The 23,827-nt window shown below is 39.4% G+C and overlaps 1 protein-coding gene across 2 annotated transcripts in view; it reads left to right on the top strand.

Moving 5' to 3' along the window:
• Positions 1–21,678, top strand: part of DCP1A (decapping mRNA 1A) — a 45,464-nt gene extending 23,786 nt beyond the window's left edge. The window contains exons 4-10 of one of the 2 annotated variants that reach the window (XM_006876042.1): positions 2,077–2,143; positions 4,308–4,446; positions 8,558–8,671; positions 13,368–14,114; positions 16,229–16,294; positions 20,820–21,038; positions 21,379–21,678. In XM_006876042.1, coding sequence (XP_006876104.1) covers positions 2,077–2,143; positions 4,308–4,446; positions 8,558–8,671; positions 13,368–14,114; positions 16,229–16,294; positions 20,820–21,038; positions 21,379–21,459 — 1,433 coding nt within the window. In that variant the 3' untranslated portion in view covers positions 21,460–21,678. The remainder of the gene's footprint in view (positions 1–2,076; positions 2,144–4,307; positions 4,447–8,557; positions 8,672–13,367; positions 14,115–16,228; positions 16,295–20,819; positions 21,039–21,378) is intronic. The other variant, XM_006876043.1, reaches the window with a different exon arrangement.
• Positions 21,679–23,827: the final 2,149 nt, after the last annotated feature.

Genomic DNA, 23,827 nt, shown 5'->3' with positions numbered 1-23,827 from the left:
CAGATTCCTTCCACTTTCTCAGTGCTGGCAGTCACATTAAGTTCCCACTTCAAGGAATTAGAATAAGAGTAAAAACTCAAAGCTAGCGGAAGGGAAGAGATAAAAATAGAACTCAATAAGACAAAACGAGAAAATCGGTGAGACAAAATGCTGGTTCTTTGAAAAAAAAAATCAATAAAATTATTAAAACTTTTGCAAGAGTGGCAGAAATAAATAGAGGGCACTAACTAATTAATGGAGTCCTGGTGTGGCACTGTGGGCTAATGTGCCAGACTGCAAAGCCTTTTGAACTAAAAGGTTGGTAGTTCAAGCTCGCCAGCTGCTTCTCAGAAACCCTATACAGGGTTGCTATGGGTTGTAACCGACTTGACGGCACTTAACATCAACAACAACAACAACTAATTAATACAAAGAATGAAATAGGGACTATCAATACAGATCCAGTAGCCATGAAAAGTCTAATAAGGGAATGCTATGAAAAACTGTGCACTCATAAGCTTGACAGCTTAGAAGAAATGGACCAATTAATCAAAAACCTGAACTGCCAAAAGCACTCAACTGAGATGAAGTTTTGAGCAGTCCTATACCCATTACATAAATTCAATTCGTAATTTTAAAACAACTGAAAAATAAATCTTCAGATTTTCACATAGTTTTACCAGAGAATTTTACCAAACAAAAAAATCAGCCAGTATTTACAGTGTCTTCCAGAAATAGGTCGACATAAATACATCTAATTAGTATTTGGCAAATGTACAAAATCCGATCAATAAAGGGTAGCATTTTCAACAAATAGTGTTAGAACAGTTGGGCAGAAAAAAATGAACCTTTTATGAAAGTATTTAGAGAAGATCAGAACTTTCTTAGAATTGATGCCAAAATCATGATGATCTATCTGCTAAAGGAAAAACTGATGAATTGGACTTTGTCAAAATTAAAAACTTCTATTCTAGGAAAACCTTAAGAGAATGAAAAGACAAGCTGTAGACTCAAGAAAATATTTTCAAATTGCATATCCAACAAAGAGCTGCTATCTTGAATATATAAAGAACTTCCAAAGCTTTAATACTAAAGAAACCAACAATCCAGTTAGAAGTGGCAAAAGTTGATAGATAATAGTGACAACAAATAGTGGTAAGGATGCAGAGAAAGTGGATCACTCATCCATAGCTGGTTGGACTGATACAGCCACTCTGGGAAAACAGTAACTATTGATAAATGCAGCAACTTGGTTGAATCTCCAAGGAATTATGCTAAGTAGAAGAATTTGTTAAGAATAAAAGGTATTGTGTTGGATTGTGGTGTCTCTGTAGAACAAGCACTGGACTGAGACCCACAAGATCAACAGTTCAAGCCCTCCTGCATCTGTAAGAGAAAGATGAGCCCTTCTGCTCCCGCTCAGATTTACAACCTCAGAAACTGGTTGTAATGAATCGGAACTGACTTAATCATTAAATATTTTTTGAAGATTTCCTTTGTGTTGGTCACATTGCAAATAAAGAGGTCTGAAAAGAAGTACGATTAGCATGTGAACAGTGTCAATTATAGGCTAGATCTGGAGTTGGTATTGGAGTTTAAATATTTTTTTATTATAACAATTTTTATTTTCAATTTCAAGAAACTCAAAAGGTTTTAGTATTTGATTAGCCAATTAACTTTGGCTTTCTTTTGCTCTTAATAACACATAATGTTATGTGTTATTAGTGGCACTTGGTTCAATGAGATCTAGTAATAACAATTAAAAACTTTTTAATTATTATTTGAATATTTCATTAAATAGTCCCAGTGTGGCACTGTAGGATAAGCATTGGACTGCTAAGTGCAAAGTCGTCAGTTCAAACCCACTAGTCGTTCCTAGGAAACCCTGTTGGAACCAACTCAGCAGCACTTATCAGCAATAATTTTATTAAATCATTTTGGAGATAGGCTTGCTTTTTTTCCCCCTATTTAGCAATTAAACAATTTGGAGATCTGGTGATAAATTCCATAATAGTTCAGGGTACTTCTGTTTATATATGCCCAAATGTTAAAACTTCATTTCTCCTCATCAGTTTCTTTTCCCTTTTGTTTTTCAAGTGTCAATATACAGTATCTGGTTTTATGACAAGAATGACTGTCACCGCATAGCCAAACTCATGGCCAAGTAAGTATTTGTGTTACTTCATAGTTTTGATTAACAGTATAAGAGATATGGTGTGGGTGGAGGGGACAACGACTTTTTCTTTCACTTGTCTTTGTTACTAGATTTGATTACCGTATATTTCCCTCCTGATTCCCTATTTGTTGTCAAAAATTTAGTAAGGAAATGTAAAGCTATCTGTAATCCTGATCCCGAAAGGTAAGCATTTCAGTCTGTTTCCTTTTCCATCATTTTCACTATGTATAGTAAGTTGATGTGTGTGATCATTTCTTTAAAAACTAGCATCATAGTGTACATAGTGCTTTTAATGTCACCACCATTTTCCCAGAACATTATAAATAGTCCTCTATAATATTTATAGTGGCAGCATTGTGTTTCATCCTATGAGCTGGTCATAATTTAGACAGCACCTGACTGTGCAGCATGTGAAGGCCATCAAGCTGCCAGGGAGCTCATCATCCTGACTGCCACATGCAGTGCTTCTGATCTCGGTCTTTCTGTAGTCCTATGGTAACAAGTAGCACTTGTGCAGTTGCCTGATGCAGAAAACTCTTGCACGTGTCCATGGTTAGTTTCTCTAAGTAAATTTAGCACTGACACCACAGATTGTAGGTTTAGCAGTCCCCAGTCCACTAATGGATTGTATTCCATTTTTAAATTAGCATCTTGATTTTTGGAGAGCAGTTTCCATTGAATTAATGCTCAAAAAGGTGTCTTGATGTCCTTTTGTCAAGCTAGCCTACAAAACTGCCCCTCTGTCAAATCAAAATTTCCTTTGCTCTCCTGCCCTGTTTTTGTGTATATGTCTGTGTGGTTTATGGCAGTCTAGGCTCTGGGAGCCCAGGAGCCTGTACTGTTACAGGGCCCGACTTGCTGCAGAACTTTGGTCAGATTGCTAAGTAGGCAGTGTGTTCTTGTATACTTCTGCTTCCCTTTCAGTTTTTGTCTGGATGTTTTCAGAAATGTGGCCCTCTCATCCTCTTCTATCAAATCAAAATTCTTTTTGTTCTCCTACATTCTTACCTACATGTTGGAAAGTAAACCGTCTTTAATTTTTATAAACAGTTTGTTATTAACTAATCCTATAAAAAATATACATGAATTATTAGCCCCAAAACTTCAGCTCCAGGTTTATTTGCATTTTTTGGTGAAAATAAAGGTGTACATGACTAAGTCCAAGTGCTAGTCCAGAACAGCTATTATGTGTGTCCCGGTTGTATGTGAACCAGCCTGCTGCCATATTGTCTGTTGTGGTTGTGAGCTTGATGGCAGGTCTATGTGGATTACTCTGCACCACAGAAGACATTGTTTCATATGACCATATAACCTCTCTTATTTGAAAATGGGTTGGTTCTCTTAGAACCACACTTTCTTTTTGAAATACCTTTTCTATAAAAAAGATAAAACCACTTTTAAGCAAACCCATTTTTGTTGTTGTTTTTGTTTTTTTTTACAACATTCTGGTTTTGGGAAGAGAGACTGAGGAAGTCCTTACTCTGACTTTTCTTACTTTATGTATTTCTTAATTAAAAATCAACTTAAGCACCACCAATAAAAGCACATTCTATCAGTAACATTTGAGGCTTCATTTAGGATCTCTGTTTGCTTCTTCTTGATGGTAATGGTGGTTGGTGGTTATGTGCCATGAAGCCGGTTCTGACTCAGCAACCCTGTATAGGGTTTTCGAGGCTGTAAATCTTTACAGGAGCAGAAACTTTCATCTTTCTCCTGCAGAACAGCTGGTATTTAAAACTGCTGACCATGAGATTAGCAAGCAGCCCAACTCATAACCAGTATGCTACCAGAGCTCCTTTCTCCTTGATAGCATTGTTCATTTCAAATTCCCTTCAATTAATTTGACTGATTTAAAGATATTTCTAGAAAAGAAAAGACCTTAGTAAGATTTTTATGTACCTACTTCTATGAACAAATTCCATATTACTATCTATAAAAGTGGAAATAGTAGCTGCCATGTTGGTAGCATGCTGGTGAAATGATAAGTCGTCTATTCCTGGGATAAGGTAACCAAGGCTCCATGTTGTATATTGCAAAGACAGTGTCATCACTTGATAATCTTATTATATCCTGAGAAGGGAGACATTAAGAGAGCTTTTGGTTCAAATCTTGTCTAAACAGACCTTTCTAATAGTTTGTCTTCCTCCTCTAGTGTGGTAGAAGAAGAGACACGGAGGTCCCAGCAAGCTGCTCGGGATAAGCAGAGTCCTAGCCAGGCCAATGGTTGCAGTGACCACAGGCCCATCGACATCCTGGAAATGTTGAGCAGAGCCAAGGATGAATACGAAAGGGTGAGATGTTCTGGGTGCTGCCCAGGAAAGACCAAATGAGTCATTTAGAAGGTCTGCAGGGGCTTATGATCTGGGGAAGACACCAATAATTTGTTCAAGAAGAAGTATGTGGGTTTTTTTTTTTAAATGAAGTATGTGTTACATCGTTTTACACCTAAAAGATAAGGGAAGAAATCTGCTTATCTCAGAGTACTTGATTTTAACCAGATGCTGTCAAAATCAATAGAAAAGAATGCTCTTTTTCTATTCCTATACTGTTACTGTGGGAGAACATGGTTTTGGAGACTGGCGTTAGCTTGCTACAGATTGTGCTGGAAACGCTTCATGTGAAGACTTTTCTTCACCTCGGCAGTCTCACAGTCTCTGTTAAGGATGCTCACCGGGCTTGGAAATTTGTGTAGGCTTGATCATCATTGGCTTAGGAAAAATATTCTAATAATTTGTACCCCTTAATACTAAAAGGGAGTCCTGGTGTGACACTGTGGGCTAATGCATCAGACTGCAAAGTTGTTTGAACTGCAAGGTCAGTGGTTCAAGCTCACCAGCTGCTCCTTGGAAACCCTATACAGGGTCGCTATGGGTTAGAATCGACTCGATGGCACTTAACAACAACAACAGTATTAAAACGGATATTTTTTGTAGTGGATGCACAACCCTTGTAAACTTTACTCAAATGAGAGTGTTCTTGAATTCTGTTTTTTTCCATTTTCTCCTGTTTCATGTAAAAGTTAACTAATATTCTTCCAAAAAGTGAGTAAAATGGAAGTTTTGGTACTTCAGATAATTTACTCAGCACATATTTATAAACTGTCCACTGAAGACTAAGCGCTCAGGGAACGGTGGTCAAACCTGTCTGTGGAACTTTGATAGCTTTCACATGAGAGCAGTACCTCAATGCCATGGTTCACTGAAGTGAGACTAAAGGTTTCTACTGTTCTGGTTTGTTTCAGCAGAATTGTAATTGTCATCTTACCATTCACTAAACATTGGGTTAAGTACTTTTCTTTCATTTTTTTATTTGGTCCTTGTCTCACCAAAAATTCAAGGAGCAAGGTTTAAAAACACACTGTCTAAGACTGTTTCCCAAATATCCTGTTGTAACACTGACAATAGTTGTTAATAGATGAACTTTGCAAAAAGATTCCTTTGTCAAATGACTTTCGGAGATGTTGGCCTTTTGACTCTTTCTTCCCCATGCCTTCATGGGCTTTTATGGTGCCGAAGACGCCTAGCAGTCGCACAGTAAATTAAATGCTAAGGCTGCTTCTCAGATTCGCTTTTCAAGACCATCTTTTCGCACTACCAATTTAGACTTAAAATCTGGAGTTCAGGGAACATAATTGAAAAAGCACTCTGGAAAGTAATTTCCTTTATCTAAAATAAATAGTTTTATATATTGGGAGAAAGATTTGGCTTTCTGCTCCTGCAAAGATTTAAAGCCTCAGAAACCCTAGATAGTGTTGCGATGAGTTGGAAGCAACTCCACGACACTGAACAACAACTTACATCTGTGAAAATTAAATATAGGAAAATTCAGTCATCTGTTTTATGAATTTGTTCTTTAGAAACTGAATGAGAATGTTTCAAGAATCATTTTCTGGACTTCTGGGTTACTCACCCCACTTGACATTAATGAGACCTGAGTTTTTTGCTTAAGTACTTTGCATAAATTTCAGTTTTTTAGAGGCCTTGCTGTGATGACTGGATAGAAGGGCCACATAGGACAGAAACTAGGTGTAGTAAAGTTACATATTCTCAAGGAAGTTGCCTGGCTAATTTCTCATAAAGAGAAGCCAGTCACAGAAGGAAAGAGGAAAGGAGAGTAAAACCTTTGTCCACTAAGCTATGAAACAACTTTAGGGTCAAATGTGAAACCTAAAACTTGAACATGGTTTCTGATTATTCAAACATGGTCCTCAATTTGGAATAAATAAAATGCTGTCTTCCACTAGTTTAGGAATCCTGGTGTAGCACTGTAGGTTTAAGCACAGGACTGCAAGGTCACTTTGAATCACAAGGTCCATGGTTCAAACCCGCTTCTCAGAAGCCCTGTACATGGTCACTAGGCCTCACTGATGCCATTCAGTCCCAGATCTAATCTCCCTTGTCTGTTGTGTATAACATAATGAGTGAAATTCTAGTCTTTCAAATACAGCATTTATGTTATTAGAGATTTTTTAAAATATAAGCTCTCTATAATCATTTTTCCCATAGCTCCTGTAGTTTGTTTTAATTAGCTGTCCATTTTTCTAATGTAAGTAAAGGTGGTTGAAAGTATCATAATTTTAATCTTTCAAAATTAAAGTGAACACAAAAGAAAAACGTAATTCTACCACCTAGGGGTACTGCTGTGGCACTGTAGGATAAGTGCAGGATCACAAGTTCGGTTTGAAACAAAAAGTTGGCGGTTCAAACCCACCAGTTCCTCAGAAACCTTATGAGTTGGAATTAATTCAGTGTCACTTAAAAACAAAAAAATCTTGTTATGCAGTCTTCTAAAAATCTGTGTATTGTTAAGTGCTGTTGGATTGGATCTGACTCGGTTTCTGAGGTGGGTTTGAACTGCTGACCTTGCAGTTAGCACTCCAGTGCCTCTAGCACCACACCAGCAACTCCAAAAAAAAAAATACTGGTTTTACTAAAATACTCTTTTGTAACCTGTTTTTACCCCCACCACACAGGGTCTATTTTGTGATTGTTAAGTGCTGTCCAGTCGGTTCGGACTATAGCAACCCTGAATAGGGTTTCCCAGGTGTGGCTGGTGAGTTTGAACTGCCAACTTTGCAGTTTAAACCGACCTTGTGGTCTAGTGCGTATCTTACAGCGCCATTCATTGATAGTGACTATTAATTTCAAGTGATTACCGCTAGCATTCTGAAGAGGAGGTGTGTGAGAGGTTAGCCAGTGGGGGCATTTTGGGGCCCACTTCAACTGGAATATTTCTGCTTACCTATCTTTTTATTTTTATCTCTTGTGGATTCTTTGTGCAATTTCATTGGGAGAAAGAAAGGTTTTTGTTAAAACAGTTAATAGCTTTCTTCATTTAGTGAATAAAATGGGCCAGAGTAGACTTAGAGCCCATGGAGAACAAAAAAGGTCGCCTGCAGTTCATCAACACTTAGTTATTGCCAGATGAGCAGATACTGCCAGATCATTATCTCCGAAAATGGCAAGACTGAATTTTTATGTGAAAGCTCCCAACACTTTAAGATATTTCTAAACCTGTACACCTGTTTTAGGAACTTTCGAGTTTGTTTTGTCTAATTCAAGTTCATGCATTCTAACCATTTTCAATAATGTGATGATATTGATTGATGATAATGTTGCACAAAGATGAATGTGTTAGATTAAGATATTTCATAGGCTTTCACAGACTATTTCACATCTTTTTAAATGAGTTTGTTGTTAAGTGCCATCAAGTCGGTTCTGACTCATAACGACCCTGTCTAGGGTTTTTGGAAAGTGCCTAGTGGGTTTGAACCACCAAACTTGTGGTTGTGATCTAGTGCTTTATCCTACAGTGCCACACCAGAACGTCTTTAAATGTTTAGCACTGAGTAAATGGTATTCTGAAAAGATATAAAGACTAAATCATTTGAATAAAAAAAAAAAACAAAAAAACATTCATTCATTTAATAGTTGAGTGCTTTCTTTTATGCTCAGCATGTTGTTGGAGTCCTGGTGTGGTGCTGTAGGATAAGTGCAGGACCACAAGGTAGGTGGTTCAAATGCACCAGCTGGTCCTTGGAAACCATATACTAGGTTACTCTGAGTCAAAATCAATGCAATGGTATTAACAACAACGTATATAATCAAGAAAGCTAAATCTCTATAAGCTCTAGGTTAAGGCTTTTTTTTTTTTTTTTAACCATAGATTTTAAAGAATGTATGATGAGTTTAACAAATGGTATTAAAACACATTGATAATCCATATGCCCTGCCCTAAAAAAAAAAAAAAAATTAGATTACAGCCTTAATGTCACACCTTATATAAAAATCAAGCCAGAATGGATCACAGATCTAAATGTAGAGCTATAAAAGTTTTAAAAGAAAAATATATATACCATAAGGCCTAGCCCATGGTATACTTATTTTTATTTTATTTTTTAAGAATCAGATGGGTGACTCCGATATCTCTAGCCCTGGGTTACAGCCAAGCACTCAGCTATCCAATTTGGGAAGTACAGAGACTTTAGAAGATATGCCCTCATCGTCACAAGATAAGGTTTGTACATTAAAGCCCTCACTTTTTCCAGAGCAACAAAACAAAGAATTTTGTAAGGATATGAATGACATGTAAGTTTGATTTGTCACCTATATGTCAAGGTATGTGCATGCAGCAACATGTATCTGGCAGTATCATAACATCTATGTAGATCATTGCTCTGAGTCCACTTAACTGTCTTTGGTCTGGCTTTTTCTGTAACCTCCTATGTGCTCTCACAGCTTTTTTGACCTTGCTCCTCACCTATCTCCACCACTCATCTGTCAGTTTATCCCACTGTGGTAGTATGTGGTAGCTTGCTTGTGTTCCTAGAAGCTATATCTCTGCTATTTTGAATGCCTGCAGGGTCACTCATGATGGACAGGTTTCAGGTGAGTTTTCAGACTAAGACGGATTCAGACAAAGTAGAGGCAGACTACTTCCGAATGCTTAGCTACTGAAAACCTTGTGAATAGCAGTGAAAAACGCTTAGGCAGTGCCAGAATACTTAATATTGATATATGGCGAATAACACCAGAATATTGTCAGATATAATGCCAGAAGAACCCCTCAAGTTGGAAGGCATTCAAAATAAAATTGGGTAAGAGCTGCCTCCTCAAAATAGAATTGATCATGACGACGCAAATGCAGTAAACCTTTCAGTCTTCACTTGCTCGTGGGGCACAACTCAAAATGAGGAGAAACGGTGGTGGTGGTGGTGGTGGTGGTGTGCCGTGGAGTCGGTTCCAACTCATAGTGACCCTGTACAGGGTTTCCAAGGCTGTAAATCTTTACGGGAGCAGAAAGCCACATCTTTCTCCCACGGAACAGCTGGTAGTTATGAACTAGCTGTAAACATCCCTTAATAACTTGAACATGGAATGTATGAGTCTATCTTCAAGTATAATGCTGTCTCTGATAGGGTAGTATGCATACACCTACTAAGCGGACCAGAGTGAGTCCTGATGTGACACTGTAGGCTAAACATTGGAATGCAAGTTTGGTTTGAACCACGAGGTCAGTAGTTCAGACTCACCAGCTGCTCCTCAAAATCCCTACATAGGGTCACTGTGAGTTGAAACTGACTATAAACAGTGCTTAACAACAAGGCAGACAAGTTACTAACAGTATGATTCAAATTTATGCATCAACCACTAAAGCCAGTGATGATGAATTTGAAGAATTTTACCACTTACCAGTTTTAAAGTGATAAGATTTTGTAAAATAACAAAAATCTATATTATCAGAAACCATGTGGTAAAGTTAGCCCAAATCCATACTCAGCCCCTACACGCAGGTATTACATTTATTTTCAAATCCGTACTCAGCCCCTACACGCACGTATTACATTTATTTAGTAATAGTGCCATCTAGTGTTGAAAAACAAATAAACTGTCAAGCCTTATTAATGTTCCATACACTTGAATCCTTAAAAGTCACCTTGTAGTTAGATTTTTGTTTGTTTGTTTAGCACACCAAAGGGATGCAGCCAACCCATACCTCACACTGGATGGCTCCAAACTCTGGGAAAGCAGGGTCTGTACTTAGGGGACATAAGGGTGGGATGGCCCTATTTCTGGTCCCCTGGGGAAATTAAGAAATCACACCTTGTACGTCACCTGTACAAATCTTCTCTGCATGGCCTTCCTCCGCTGCCACAGCCTCCCACAAGATGGTGAAGCCGCATCTGGCCAGCCATTCAGTAGTCAGTCTCCCTCTCTCGCTCTCCCTGAAAGCACTCTATCCACCTCTAGCTTTTCTTCTGAAGGTCAAGGTGCCAAAGTTTTCATCAGTGTCTGCTTTATTTTAACTCTCATATCTTTGTTTGTATAGGTCAGTGTAGTGCATCTGCCTATTCTGCCATCTTGTCAGAAGTTAGTCTTCCTCTTTTTCATTGACCCTCCACCTTACCAAGCATGCTGTCTTTCTCCAGGGACTGGTCCCTCCTGATATGTCCAAAGTATGAAAGACAAAGTCTCGTCGTCCTGGCTTCTAAGGAACATTCTGACTCGACTTTTTCCAACACAGATTTGTTTGTTCTTCTGGAAGTCTGTTATACCGTCAGTGTTCTTCTCCAACACCAAAACTCAAATGTATCATTTCTTCTATGTTCTTACTTATTCATTGTCCCAACTTTTCACATGCATATGAGACTATTAAAAATACACGACTTGGGTCAGGTGCGCTTTGGACCTCAAAATGTTATCTTTGTTCTTAAACACTTTAAAGAGGTCCTGTCCAGCAGATTTACCTAATTCAGTAATACGTTGTTTGATTTCTTGATTGCTGCTTCCGTGAGCATTGATTAAGGATCCAAGCAAAATGAAGACTTTGATAACTTCAATCTTTTCTCTATTTTTCATGATATTATTTATTGGCCCACTTGTGAGGATTTTTGTTTCTTTCACATTGATATGCAATCCATACTGATCTTCATCACTAAGTATTTTAAGTCCTTTTTGCTTTCAGCAAGCAACTTTGTTATCATTGGCATATTATATGTTGTTAATGAGTCTTCCTGTAATCCTAATGTCAAGTTCTTTATATAATCCAGCTTCTTGGATTATTTGTTCAGCATTCAGATTGAATAAGTATGGTGAAAGAAGACAGCACACTTTTCCTGAAAATGTACAGTATCATTATGAAAAAGTTTGAAATATTATGAGATACATGGATTAGGCAAATGCTTTTGAGAAAACTTGCTCACTGTATGATTGCCACAAACCTTCTATTTGATTTTCAACAAACACAAAAAAGAGGTATCTGCAAAGCATAATAAAGCAAGGTATGGAGTTCTCATTTGGCACTGTAGGGTAAGCACTGGACTGCTAACTGCAAGCTTGGCAATTCAAGCCCACAAGCCACTCTTTGGAACCCTATACAGGGTTGCCATGAATTGGAACCAACTCAACAGCAAGTAACAACAACATATATCTATACATTAGGATTTTACTGTTATCAGGAGAAACCAGTTCCTAGAAACGGACATCATGCTTGGTAAAGTGGAGAGTCAGCAAAAAAGCGGAAAACCCCCAAAGGACTGGATTTACACAATGGCTGTAACAGGTCTGGAATTGAACTAGTCTCATGATTCCGTTTTCAACCAAATAGTATATAGATCTATAGGGGTGCAATAACACTTGTGAGATACACACATTTGAGATAAAAAAGGTAGCATTTACCCAAAGGTCAAAAGGCTTAGGAAAGGAGGAGGAATGGAAACAAGAAACACAGGGAGGAAGTGAGGTTATATTGAGGGAATTGGCCATTAGTGAGATGAAACAAAATGTGTATGAATTGTTAGATGTAAAACTGATGGTTTTCTTTCTAGCCCTTCACCCAATTCACAGTAAAAAAGTTAAGGGAGAACAAAAACCATTGAGTTCTAAACTGCTGCGTCCTTGATAATTCCTCACACCAGGGAGTGACAGGATGGTTCAGAGTAAACAACACAGCCTTGGTAGCCCACCAAATAATTTTTCAGTTGCTTTATATTATGAGGGTATGATAATTCTAGAAGGTGAGTTTTTAATTTGGCATCCATGAAATGATTTTCATAATAGCCAACTTCCATTATTAAGTGCCTGTTGGTCATAAGACCTTATACTGTGAATTTAACTTTTACAACAGCTCTGTGAAGTAATTACTACACTTATCCCAGTTTTCCAGATGAGGAAACTAATAGGTTATGTAATCTTCCCAGGTAACATGGCTAGGAATTGAAACTACATATCTTTGAGTCCTGGTGTGATGCTGTAGGATAAGCACTGAACCACAGGGTTAGTGGTTCAAACTCACCAGCTGCTCCTCAGAAACCATATACAGGGGCTCTATAACAGCAATCTTTGATTCTAGACTCCAATTCTAGTTTTCTCAGATTGAAAAATGGGAAGAAATAGGACCATAAAATCTTGTGCTTTTTTTATATCCAGAGTTTATAATTATATGTTATTACTGCCCTATATTTGAAGTAAGATTCCGAATATGGAAAATCTCATAACATGCCAGAAAGTGTTGGAACAAGACAGTCTTTCTACAGTATTATTAACTGAAGCCTAAATTTGCTATTTGAGGATTCATTGACTTAAAGGCCTCTTGTCACATTAACTTGCCAAGATATGTTAACTGTTCAATATTAATAGAATTTTCTTCATTGAGTTTTGCTGGGAAAAAATGACTTAGTATGAAGTTACAATTTTTTACCACTGCCTCTTCCTCTACAGTAGTTGTTTCAAGCACCTGCACTCTCCTCAGATCTGCGCAACCACCTCTTACCTAGCAGACAATGCTGTCCCCACACCAGGAAAAGTACAAAATTGTACTCCCTTAATTTTCTGCCCCTCACATGCAAATGTCCCTGCATCCTCAGTCATCGATGTTAGCCTCTTCCCTGGTATTTGACATGAGTCGCTCCTAAACAAAGGGGATCCTGTATCTACCCCTTAATGATACTATTCTGGATGAATGCCCTTTGTCCTGCATGCCTTTCTCTGTCTGGGGGTGTTTGGGGAGAGAGGATTGTTGAGCATCTGCTGCATCCTTATTAGATCTGTGGTACTGGGGGTGGGGGGGGCATTGTTTGGACAGGAAGGAGGGCAGCAATCCCCAGTGAGGATGATAGCCCCTGTCCTGGAGGACAATGTGTTGGGTTCTCTACATTTAATTCTGCCCACTTTCAAGAGATTGCTTTCATTGGGTGGTTTGATCTGTTTTTCAGTCGGCTCCATCTGGACACAAACATCTGACAGTGGAAGAATTATTTGGAACTTCTTTGCCAAAGGAACAGCCTATGGTTGTGGGTCCTGATGCAGAAGAAATGGAGAAGCTACCAGGAGATGCCTCTCAGAAAGATCCCAGCTCATTCCTCCCGTTTTCCTTTGAACAGTCAGGAGGGGCCCCTCAATCGGAAAACCTGGGTGTTCCGTTTGCTGCCCCCCAACTTGAAATCACCACCCCAGTGCTCATCACTCCTGCCTCCATAACGCAGTCCAGTGAAAAGCATGCCCCAAGCTACGTGATCCCGCTGAGCCCTGTTCTCAGTCCCACTATGCCAGCAGAAGCTCCTACTGCACAGGTTCCCCCCAGCTTACCTCGAAACAGCACCACAATGCAGGCAGTAAAAACCGCGCTGAGACAGAGGTCTCCACTCCTCAATCAGCCGGTCCCTGAGCTAACCCAAGCCTGTCTGATTGCCAGCCAGAGTCCCTTCAGGGCCCCACTGAGTGTGACAAGCACAGCTGCTACTTCCCTCACAAGTGTGGATCTTCTCCAGAAACTCAGGTTGACTCCACAGCATGACCAAATACAGACACAGTCACTTGGGAAAGGTGCAGTGGTACCCAGCTTTCTTCCAGCATCTGGCCAACTGGCCACACCTGAAAGCTTCATAGAGCCTCCTAAAACTGGAGCAGCCAGAGCAGCAGCCTCAGCCTCCCTGTGCAACGTGGTGCTCTCTCCCCTTCAGGTACTAACAGGATGGGGAAGGAGTGCATCGGGGAGTTAACTATAATTACGTAGTGTCAACTTGCCAAAGCCATGGTTTTGCAGGCGTTGGGGTAATTTTGAAGAGCACCTGTTAAGTGTGTTGGGCTAGAAAGGGGAGGTAAGAAGTCCTGTAGTAAACAACTCAGTTCACTTCTCAAAATTATTTCAACAGATAAAGGCGAACAAAACTTTGTTGCATTCCCGGCTCCTTCAATACTTTCATTTTGGTGCCTACTTTGTGCCTGGCATTCTAGGGGTGCATTCCAGATTTGTAGGCATGAGGCAAATAAAGCCTTCCAGTGAAACCAACATTTAAGCCTGAATCTTGCCTAGAGGTGGCAGGAGCATTTGAGGCAAGGAGAATGGTGGTGGTGGTGGTGGTTATATGCCGTGGCGTCAATTCCAATTCAGCGACCCTGTACAGGGTTTCCGAGGCTGTAAATCTATACAGGAGCAGAGAGCCTCATCTTTCTCCCACAGAACAACTGGTAGTTTGGAACTGCTGGCCTTGCGGTAACCACTACGCAGATGCAAAACCCTAGCAGTAAGAAGGCATTTGAAGAACTTAAAAGAACCATAGTGTAACCTACTTTTTTAATAGTTGTTGTTGTTAGGTGCCATTAAAAAAGTCTACTACACTAAGATGAGCAAGACTTTGTAAATTGTGTCATGAAGGTGGAGCTTTGTTTTCAGAGCCCTGGGAGTCTTTGAAGGGCATTGAGCCAAGGGTAACGTGCAGGAAAATACATAGGAATAGGACAACCCATCAGGAAGGAGGCTGTGGCAGCCACCTAGGAAAGAACTGGTAGAGACTTCAATTTGGGAGAATGGACAGGTGGATTTGCTAATGTGTATAATCAGTGGAACATAGTAATTGGATGTGGGGGTTGAGAAGAGGTTTGTCCCTCACAATAAATCCTTAAGGTCTGAGTTTACAGAGAAAAGTAACTCAGCTGAAGTGACATGCAAAGTCATACAACTGAAAGGAATACAGCCTTCTATTCTACAGTAGCATTGGTTGCCTTTCAAGATTTTATTTAGAGGGTGCTCTTTTGTAATAATAATAATCTCCAATCTTAACTTTTACCAAATAATAATGTGTAGAAGAGCCATCATAGTAATTGTATATCCTTTTAGTTAATAGAGTATTTTCTTCTATTTCCTTGAAACCTCATATAGTAAGAAAGGAAACAGTATTGTGGTAACATTGCGGTGTCATTTTTTGGCTATTTCTGCTGAAGTTTTCTGATACATAAAACAGGAGAGAATATTTAGTTCAACAGACAGGAATCATACCCCTCAAATGCACTAGCAATCTGGGAAGCTTTGGGAGAGCCTGATCAGAATGCTGTCCTCTCCAGACCATGGCCTCGGGGACACAACCTGCTCTCTAGCCCATCTCCTGGCAAGGGAAGCAGCATCATGTAAATTTCCATATATTTGGCAGTTTCTAATATTAAGGGAGTCCTGGTATGGTACTGTAGGGTAAACACTGGACTGCTAACCACAGGGTCGATATTCAAACCTACCACCCACCCCTCAGAAACCTTTACAGGATTGCTATAAATTAGAATCAACTCAGTAGCATTTAACAGCAACAATCTAATATTAGGACTCAGGACATCACTGAGCGCTAATGTCTTTGCTTTGCAATAAGAAACCCAGTGAGTGAGGATAAAATCTAGCATGGAGAATGACTGGGTGAAGACTGTATGTAGTATTACTTGTCCAAAGTTTAAATCACCTCATCAAGAGGTCTTAGGGTACCAGATGTCTCATCTAGACAGAACTTGGCCACAAAAACAAGCTTGAGTAAGTATCCCCAGCTTTTGTAAGAGAGAGCAGTTTCAGCTGTTTTCTGAGTAACACCTTGAAGACTTTATATGCACCCCTGTTTTTTGAGAACTAAAAATGGGAGGAAAAACTGTCCTATAACTCTCACAGTAAGTAAGCTTGTCAGCATCTTCCTTCTAGAATCTAGGAACTAATTAATATCTGAAGCATACCTCACTGCTTACCTACATTTTTCACCAGTGACAAAATCTTAGCTGGTACCTGCCACATCTGTTCATCTCTTCCTTTTAAATATTGCAGTCTATGCAGCAGAGCCAGGACTCTGAAGTATTTGTCCAGCCTAAGGTGTCATCCAGTGCCATACCGGTAAGGGTTCCCTTTTACTGGAAAACACAGTATGTATGTTTTTGTTTGTACTAAAGACTTCTTTAAGAAATTTGGTCTCTGACACCTATAATTTTTTTTTATATTGAACACTACCAAAGAAACTTGCTGCGTATAACTAGATTTGCTTTAATTTTCTGTTTCCAATTGAAGTATAATTTGCATACCATAAAATGTAGCATTTTCATTGTTCCTAAGAGTTCTGCCTGCCTTCTTAAAATCGTTTTCCTACCTCCATTTGGCTGGACTTACATTTTTGATTTATCATACTATGGTTCTTACTGTTCATGTTATTCTGTTTACCATGTTTGTCTGCTGCAGTCATTGGACTTGATTACCCATAACAGTTGTAAGACTTTCTTGTCATATAAATGGACTCTATTCTTTAGCTCAAAGAAGCTTCATGTTGGTGTTAGGTGCCATTAAGTCGGTACCGACTCATAGCGACCTTAAGCACAGGAGAACGAAACACTGCCCGATCCTGGACCAACCTCACTACTGTGGCCACGCTTGCATCCATTGATGCTGCCACTTAGCCAATCTATTTCACTGGGGGTCTTCCTCTTTTTCTCTGACCCTCCACTTTACCAAACATATCCTTCTACAGTAACTGGTCCCTCCTGACAATATGTCCGAAGTGTAAGAGATGAAGTTTGGCCATCCTGGCCTCCAAAGAGCACTCTGGCTACATTTCTTCCAAAACGGATCTGTTGGTTCTTTTGGCAGTCCATGGCACTTTGAATATTCTTCTCCAACACCATAACGGATCTATTGGTTCTTTTGGCAGCCCATGGCACTTTGAATATTCTCCTCCAATACCATAACACAAGAGCATCAGTTCTTCTACAGTCTTCCATATTCACTGTCCAGCTTTCATATGCATATGAGGTTATTGAAAATACCATAGCTTGGGTCAGGCGCACCTTAGTCCTCCAGCTGACATTTTTGCTCTTCAACGCTTTAAAAAAGTCTTGTGCAGCAGATTTGCCTAATGCAATACGTTGTTTGATTACTTGATTGCTGTTTCCGTGAGTGTTAATAGTTAATCCAAGAAGAAGGAAGTCCTTGACAACTTCAGTCTTCAATCTTTTCTCCGTTGATAAGAATGTTGTTTATTGGTCCAGTGGTAAGGTTCTTTGTTTTCCTCCAATCCTAATGCCACCTTTTTCTTCATATAACCCAGCTTATTGAATAATTTCTCAGCATACAGGTGGAATAAGTATGGTGAAAGAATACAACCTTGTCGCACACCTTTCTTAATTTTAAACCATTCAGTGTTCCTATGTTCTGTTCAAACAACTGCCTCTTGGTCATGTACAGATTCCTCATGAGCACAATTAAGTGTTCCTGAATACTCATACTTCGCAATACTATCCATAGCTTGTCATGATCCACACAACCAAAGCCTTTGCACAGTCAATAAAGCACAGGTAAACATCTTTCTAATATTTTCTGCTTTCAGCCAAGATCCATCAGACATCAGCAATGATATCCCTTGTTCCACAGCTTGAACTTCTGGAATTTCTCTGTCAATGTATGCTTGCAGCAGTTTCTGTATTACAATTAGTAAAACTTTACTCGCATGGGATATCAAAGAGATTGTCTGATGGTTTCCGCATTCCATTGGGTCACCTCACTTTGGAATGGGCACAAATACGGATCTCTTCCAATCAGTTGGCCAGATAGTTGTCTTCAGAATTTCTTGACAGAGATGAGTGAGTGCCTCCTGTGCCGGCTCATTTTCTTGAAAGATTTCAATGTTTATTCCATCAATTCCTGGTGCCTTGTTCTTTGTCAATTCCTTCAATGCAGCTTGGACTTGCTTCTTAACAGTACCATTGGCTCTTGATCATATGCTACCTCTTGAAACGATTGAACATTAACTATTTCCTTTTGGTACAGTGACTCTGTCTATTCCTTCCATCTTCTCTTAATGCTTTCATCATCATTCAATAATTTGCCCACAGAATCTTTCAATAACAATAGTCGAGGCTTGAATTTTTTCTTCAGTTCCCCCAACTTGAGAAATGCTGAGTGTGTTCTTCCTTTTTGGTTATCTGATTCCAGATCTTTGTGTATTTTGTTGTAATATTTGGCTTTATCTTCTCAAGCTGATCTTTGAAATTTTCTTTTCATCTCCTGCACCTCCTCATTTCTTCCCTTTGCTTTAGCATCTCTACGCTGCGGAGCAAGTTTCTGTGTCTGTTCTGACATCCATTTTGATCTTTTCTTTCTCAATGACTTTTTGCTTTCTTCATGTATGATGTTCTTGATGTCATTACACAACTCTTCTGCTCTTCGGTCTTTAGTGTTTAATGTATCAGCTGTGTTCTTCAGATGATCTCTAAATTCAGGTGGGATATATTCAAGGTCATATTTTAGCCATATGGACTTATTTTCATTTTCTTCAGCTTCAGTTTGAATTTGCATATGAGAAATTGATGATCTGTTCCACAGTCTGCCCCTGGCCTTGTTTGGTTTTTGTTTTGGTTTTTTTTTAATGTTTTTAATGTGAATTATATGAGAACAATAGTTTTACATTCATCCTATCATATCTCATTTCATTGCCATGGTTACAATCCCCTCCATGCATCATCAACCAACCAAAGGGTATACACTACAAATCTGCTCCCCGGTTGACAGCACACAGTCCCTCTCCCTCTCTGGATCCAAAGTCCCCAGCCGCTTCAGCACTCCATGTCATCGTCTCTGCCTCTATCTCAGGCCTCGCTGCTTCTCTGGGTAGGGTCCCGCTCTCGGCTCTTCTCCATTGATGGTCCTAGAGACCTCCGCTCCTAGACTGGAGAGTTAATCACTCCCTTTCTTGCTATAAAATGTCTACCTTTACATTTCCAACCCTCACAGTCCTGATAACAATTTTTCACTATTGTATCACAAGTGACCCATCTGCGTTTCATTTCATCAACTCCGCCTAGACAGATTGGATAATACTGGAGATTCTGCCTTCCTCCATGCCCCCTGGCTCTAGGTCCCCTCTTGAAAGCTTGTAATCCAGTCACTTCTTGCCTTTGTACTCTCTCCACCCACCCCCATTTTGGATATCCAGTGTCCAAGTTGCCCATCTCTGTCTACTCTGTGTGTGGAGCGGGGGTGGGAATGATTCTTGCTGTAAGGATTTGTTCCCTCTTTTGAGTTACTGCATCCATAGGTGTAGGTCAAGTTCATCAAATTGTATCAGATTACTCTTTTTTTTCCTCTTCTTTCTTCTGGTTGAGCTCTGATCATCCAGTCATTGAAGCCAGGACAAGTAGCTATTATCTGCAAGTGTGGGTGTTTTTGTGCATCTGCCCTTTCTTATCAACTGGACTGACCTTGTTTTGACTGATGATATGGAGCTTTTCCATCATCTCTTTGCACAGATGTAGTCAGTTTGATTTCTGTGTATTCCATCTGGTGAGGTCCATGTGTCGTCTTTTATGCTTTCTAAAGAAGGTATTTGAAATGAACAAATGATTGATTTTGCAGAATTCTGTCATGCATTCTGCAGCATCATTTCTATCACCAAGCCCGTATTGTCCAACTACTGATCCTTCCTCTTTGCTCCCAACCTTTGCATTCCAGTCACCAGTGATGATCAATACATCTTGATTGCATGTTTGATCAATTTCAGATTGAAGAAATTGGTAGGATTCTATTTCATCTTCACTGGCTTTAGTGGTTGGTGTGTAAATTTGAATAATAGTGGTATTAACTGGTCTTCCCTGTAGGCACATGGATATTATCCTATCACAGACAGCATCGTACCTCATGGCTGATCTGGATATGTTCTTTTTGACAATGAATGCAACACCATTTGTCATTCCTGGCATAGTAAACCATGTGGTAGTCAGATTCAAAATGGCCAATACCAATCTATTTCAGCTCACTAATGCCTAAAATATAAATGTTTATGCGTTCCATTTCATTTTTGACAACTTCCAATTTTCCAAGATTCATACTTCATACATTCCATGTTTCAATTTTCAGTGGATGTTTACAGTGTTTCTCTTCATTTTGAGTTGTGCCCCATCAGCAAATGAAGGTCCCCCAGGCTTTTCTCCTATGGGCTTTACTCCATTCACATCATCATGGTCGTCAACTCTCCTTTGAGGTGGCAGCTCTTCCCCAGTCACATTTTGAGGGCCTTCCAACCTGAGGGGCTCATTTTCTGGCACTATATCTGACAGTGTTTTCTGCTATTCATAAAGGTTTCAGTGACTAAATATTCAGAAGTAGTTTGTCACTCCTTCTTCGTAATCTGTCTTCATCTGGAAGCGTATCTGAAACCTGTCCACCATGGGCGACCCTGCTGGTATTTAAAATACCGGTGGCATAGCTTCCAGAATCACAGCAACTCATAAGTCATCACAGCACGACAAACTCAGATGCTTTTACTCAATATTCTTTACCAGCAACCAGTAGCATCTGACTCTGCTTCTATGTCCTACTCTGGTCCTGAATACTGCCTTCTACATTTTGATGCAGAATCACCCTTATTTCTCTGTAGGTGGCAGGCCCCCCACTGGTTACCGCAGCGACTCCGGCAATACCTTCTCTTCTGCTATCCCCAAGTGTTTTCCAGCAGGCAACTACAAGATCCACAGAGCTGGAAAGGAAAGCAAACTCACCTTCCCCTCTAACTGTGGGAACATCAGAAAATCAGAGAAAACCTTCCATCATTCTCAGCAAAAGTCAGCTCCAGGATACATTAATACACATGATAAAGGTATGTAAAACAGCAGTTGAGTCTTGTGCTTTTTGTTCTTTTATAGAAGAAAGCAAATTTATAGATTTTCCTTAGAAAGCCAGTACCAAAGAATAGCTAGGAGTAATGTTTCTCTCTTCCCGAGCATATACTGCTGATGGAAGAATATCTAAAAGAAATATCTAAAATACTATTCATGGTTTGATTGTCTCTGGGTAGTGGGATTTGGGGGACTCCTGGTGTGGCACTTACAGTGGCAAGATAAGCACTGGGCTGTTTGTACAAGTTATTTCTAACCTGTTATCAAGGAAATAAGTTCTGATGAGATAAAGGTGTCATTCCGTGTTATGATCTTTTCCAGAATGATTCCAGCTTTCTCAGTACACTTCACGAAGTCTACTTGCAGGTTCTGACCAAGAACAAAGACAACCTCAGTCTATGACTGGGGCTGTGTCAATGTGAAGGCAGCCTGTCAACGTCAGAAACCAATAGGCTTCATCATGGAAATTTCTAAACAGAACATTGAATTTTGAGAATCCTGAAATTGAGCCTATAAGAAAAGAGACTCATCCCTTAAGAATGTTTTCCAAGTGACATTCTCAGTGACGACAGAGGTTTCACTGTGAAGCATCACCAGCAGACCTTTGTTTTGACAAAAAAAGGACTGTCATTAAGTTATGTAGACATTTTCATCAGCTGTGATTATGTGGACTGGGGAGTCTAATTTTCCACTTGCAGTCCTTTTCATGGACTTGGGGAGGAGGAGTCACCAGCTTTGCAGCAGTCCGAGTTCAGCCCAGCCTGCACTTTTACTCCCACCTCCTACCTCCTAGTAATATGACTCATTTGGACGTTAGGCTGATAGTGAAGCTCTGAGCAGAGTCCAGTCAGCTCTGTGGGAAGTAACTTCGCATTTTAAGAATCAGAGTTTTAGGTTGGAAAATTGAGAGTGATTTGTCTAGGTGAAGTCTGTTTTATATGAATGTCCCATTTGGGCCGTACGAGTTCCATCATTTCTTAACTATGTTTCATTTTAAGTGTCCCCAGTCCTGCCATGCATCGGGCTCCCATTGTCACGTCACTGTTTGAACAGGGCCAGTTCAGGCCCTGTGGTGGTGTGGCTGCAGGCATGTCACACCTGTGAAGCAAAGACTGGGGTTGGTAAACCCAAATCCTATCAGAAATCTTCACACTAAAATGAGCTCTCTGCAGTGGTTTTAAGAGTGTTCTGTTTGTATGTGAAGCATAGCCTTATTTTCCTTTTCTAGGTAAACACCAGGAAAATGTCATTGATTATTTTCCTTAACATTTTGACAAAAGGACCGATGGACCAATATGACAAAGCCATTCTGGTTCCATTCCTCATGTACTGAGAGTAGTTTTAAAGCTATGCAGAAAAAGGAGCTATTACTCACACTGCCCTTACTTTGTTGTAGCCTATGGAGTTGAAAAAAAGTGTGAAATTAAGAATTTTACCAATGTATTCCTAGGCTGTGAGTATTTTTCCAGCCCCAAGTTTGAAAATATGTAAAGATGCTGTGTTATGCTGCTATTAATCTGCCATGATTTATATTTATTCTTTTATGGCATGTAATGGTGATTAGTAATATTTTAATGTAGGTTTTGATTTATTTCAGCAGTAGTAATTTTAAGATAATCCTTTGAATGAAAGTGTCTTTGTTTCTATGATACAGGTCATTTTGTAGTATTTAACCAATTAAGATGCACTGCTTACTTTTCTGAGCACTATTTAATGATGGGGTAAAAACCCAATTGGCTCAACCAGCTAGCATAAGGATTAGCTGTGAATAATGCTGACAGATGTGATTGTTCCTCGGGAATGATCATTTAAGCTTTAATGGTAACTCAATCATAAATCCATAGATTTTTCTAGCTGAAATTTTTAAGAATTCCTTGTGAATTACATGTTTGTTTTAGTTTGGTCTTTGTTTTTTAGCATTAAGAATACTTTAATTGGATTTCGTTAATCTAGATATGCTTCCTGAACAATTTTTCTGCTTCGCAATTTATTGTCTTCTATTGCTGTCTACCTAGTTATGTGTGAATTGTACAGAATTCAGGAAAGCTTTTATTTAAGTTCTCACACTCAATTAGGAATTGTTTGTTTTCAAAGATAGTATATAAAACCAAAATGAATTGTTCATGCATCATCCAGGAAAGAGAGTTGTAATAAGGACTTGTGTTGCTGACACCAGGAGATGTGGTGTCCAGGGAGCTATGTGACTGTTCTCATAAAATGGATGCACCAGTAGGTTTCATCATACCCACAAGTGTTGTCTCTCCGGGCTTTGGTAAACAGAAGAATCAAGGGATTCTTGTTATAATAGACATTTGAGTTGAATGTACAATATTGTGAAAGAGTTAAGAGAAAATATCTTAGAGGGTTTATAAGGATTTTCACCCTTTAATCCAAGGAATGAATATGATAGTAAGGAGAATCTATGATAAGGTTTCCCTCAGTGTGAAGCTAAACTTTTAAGTGCCCAAGTCATGGTGACTTGAAAAGGGTAAACCAGCTTCAACTCCCTAATTTGTATATTTGAAGCATTTAATTAATATACAGAAACCAGAAGCTCGTGGTTGTTATTACCAGAAAGTTCAGGCCAGAATGAGTCCCTAGAGAAGCCAGGCCAAGCCTGGATAACTGTAGTTGGATGACACTGGCCTGAAAATTGCAGTTCAGTTGCCTTATTCCTCATTCAAGCTTGCGATCCAGAACCTCATGCTAGCTTAGGTTGCATGTTTACATTACTGTCGTGTCTTTATTAGAACCTTAGTGTAAAACTGTT

Source organism: Chrysochloris asiatica, unplaced genomic scaffold, assembly GCF_000296735.1.
Source record: "Chrysochloris asiatica unplaced genomic scaffold, ChrAsi1.0 scaffold00350, whole genome shotgun sequence".
Classification (NCBI taxonomy): Eukaryota; Metazoa; Chordata; class Mammalia; order Afrosoricida; family Chrysochloridae; genus Chrysochloris; species Chrysochloris asiatica.
This window is presented reverse-complemented; position numbering and strand designations above follow the sequence as displayed.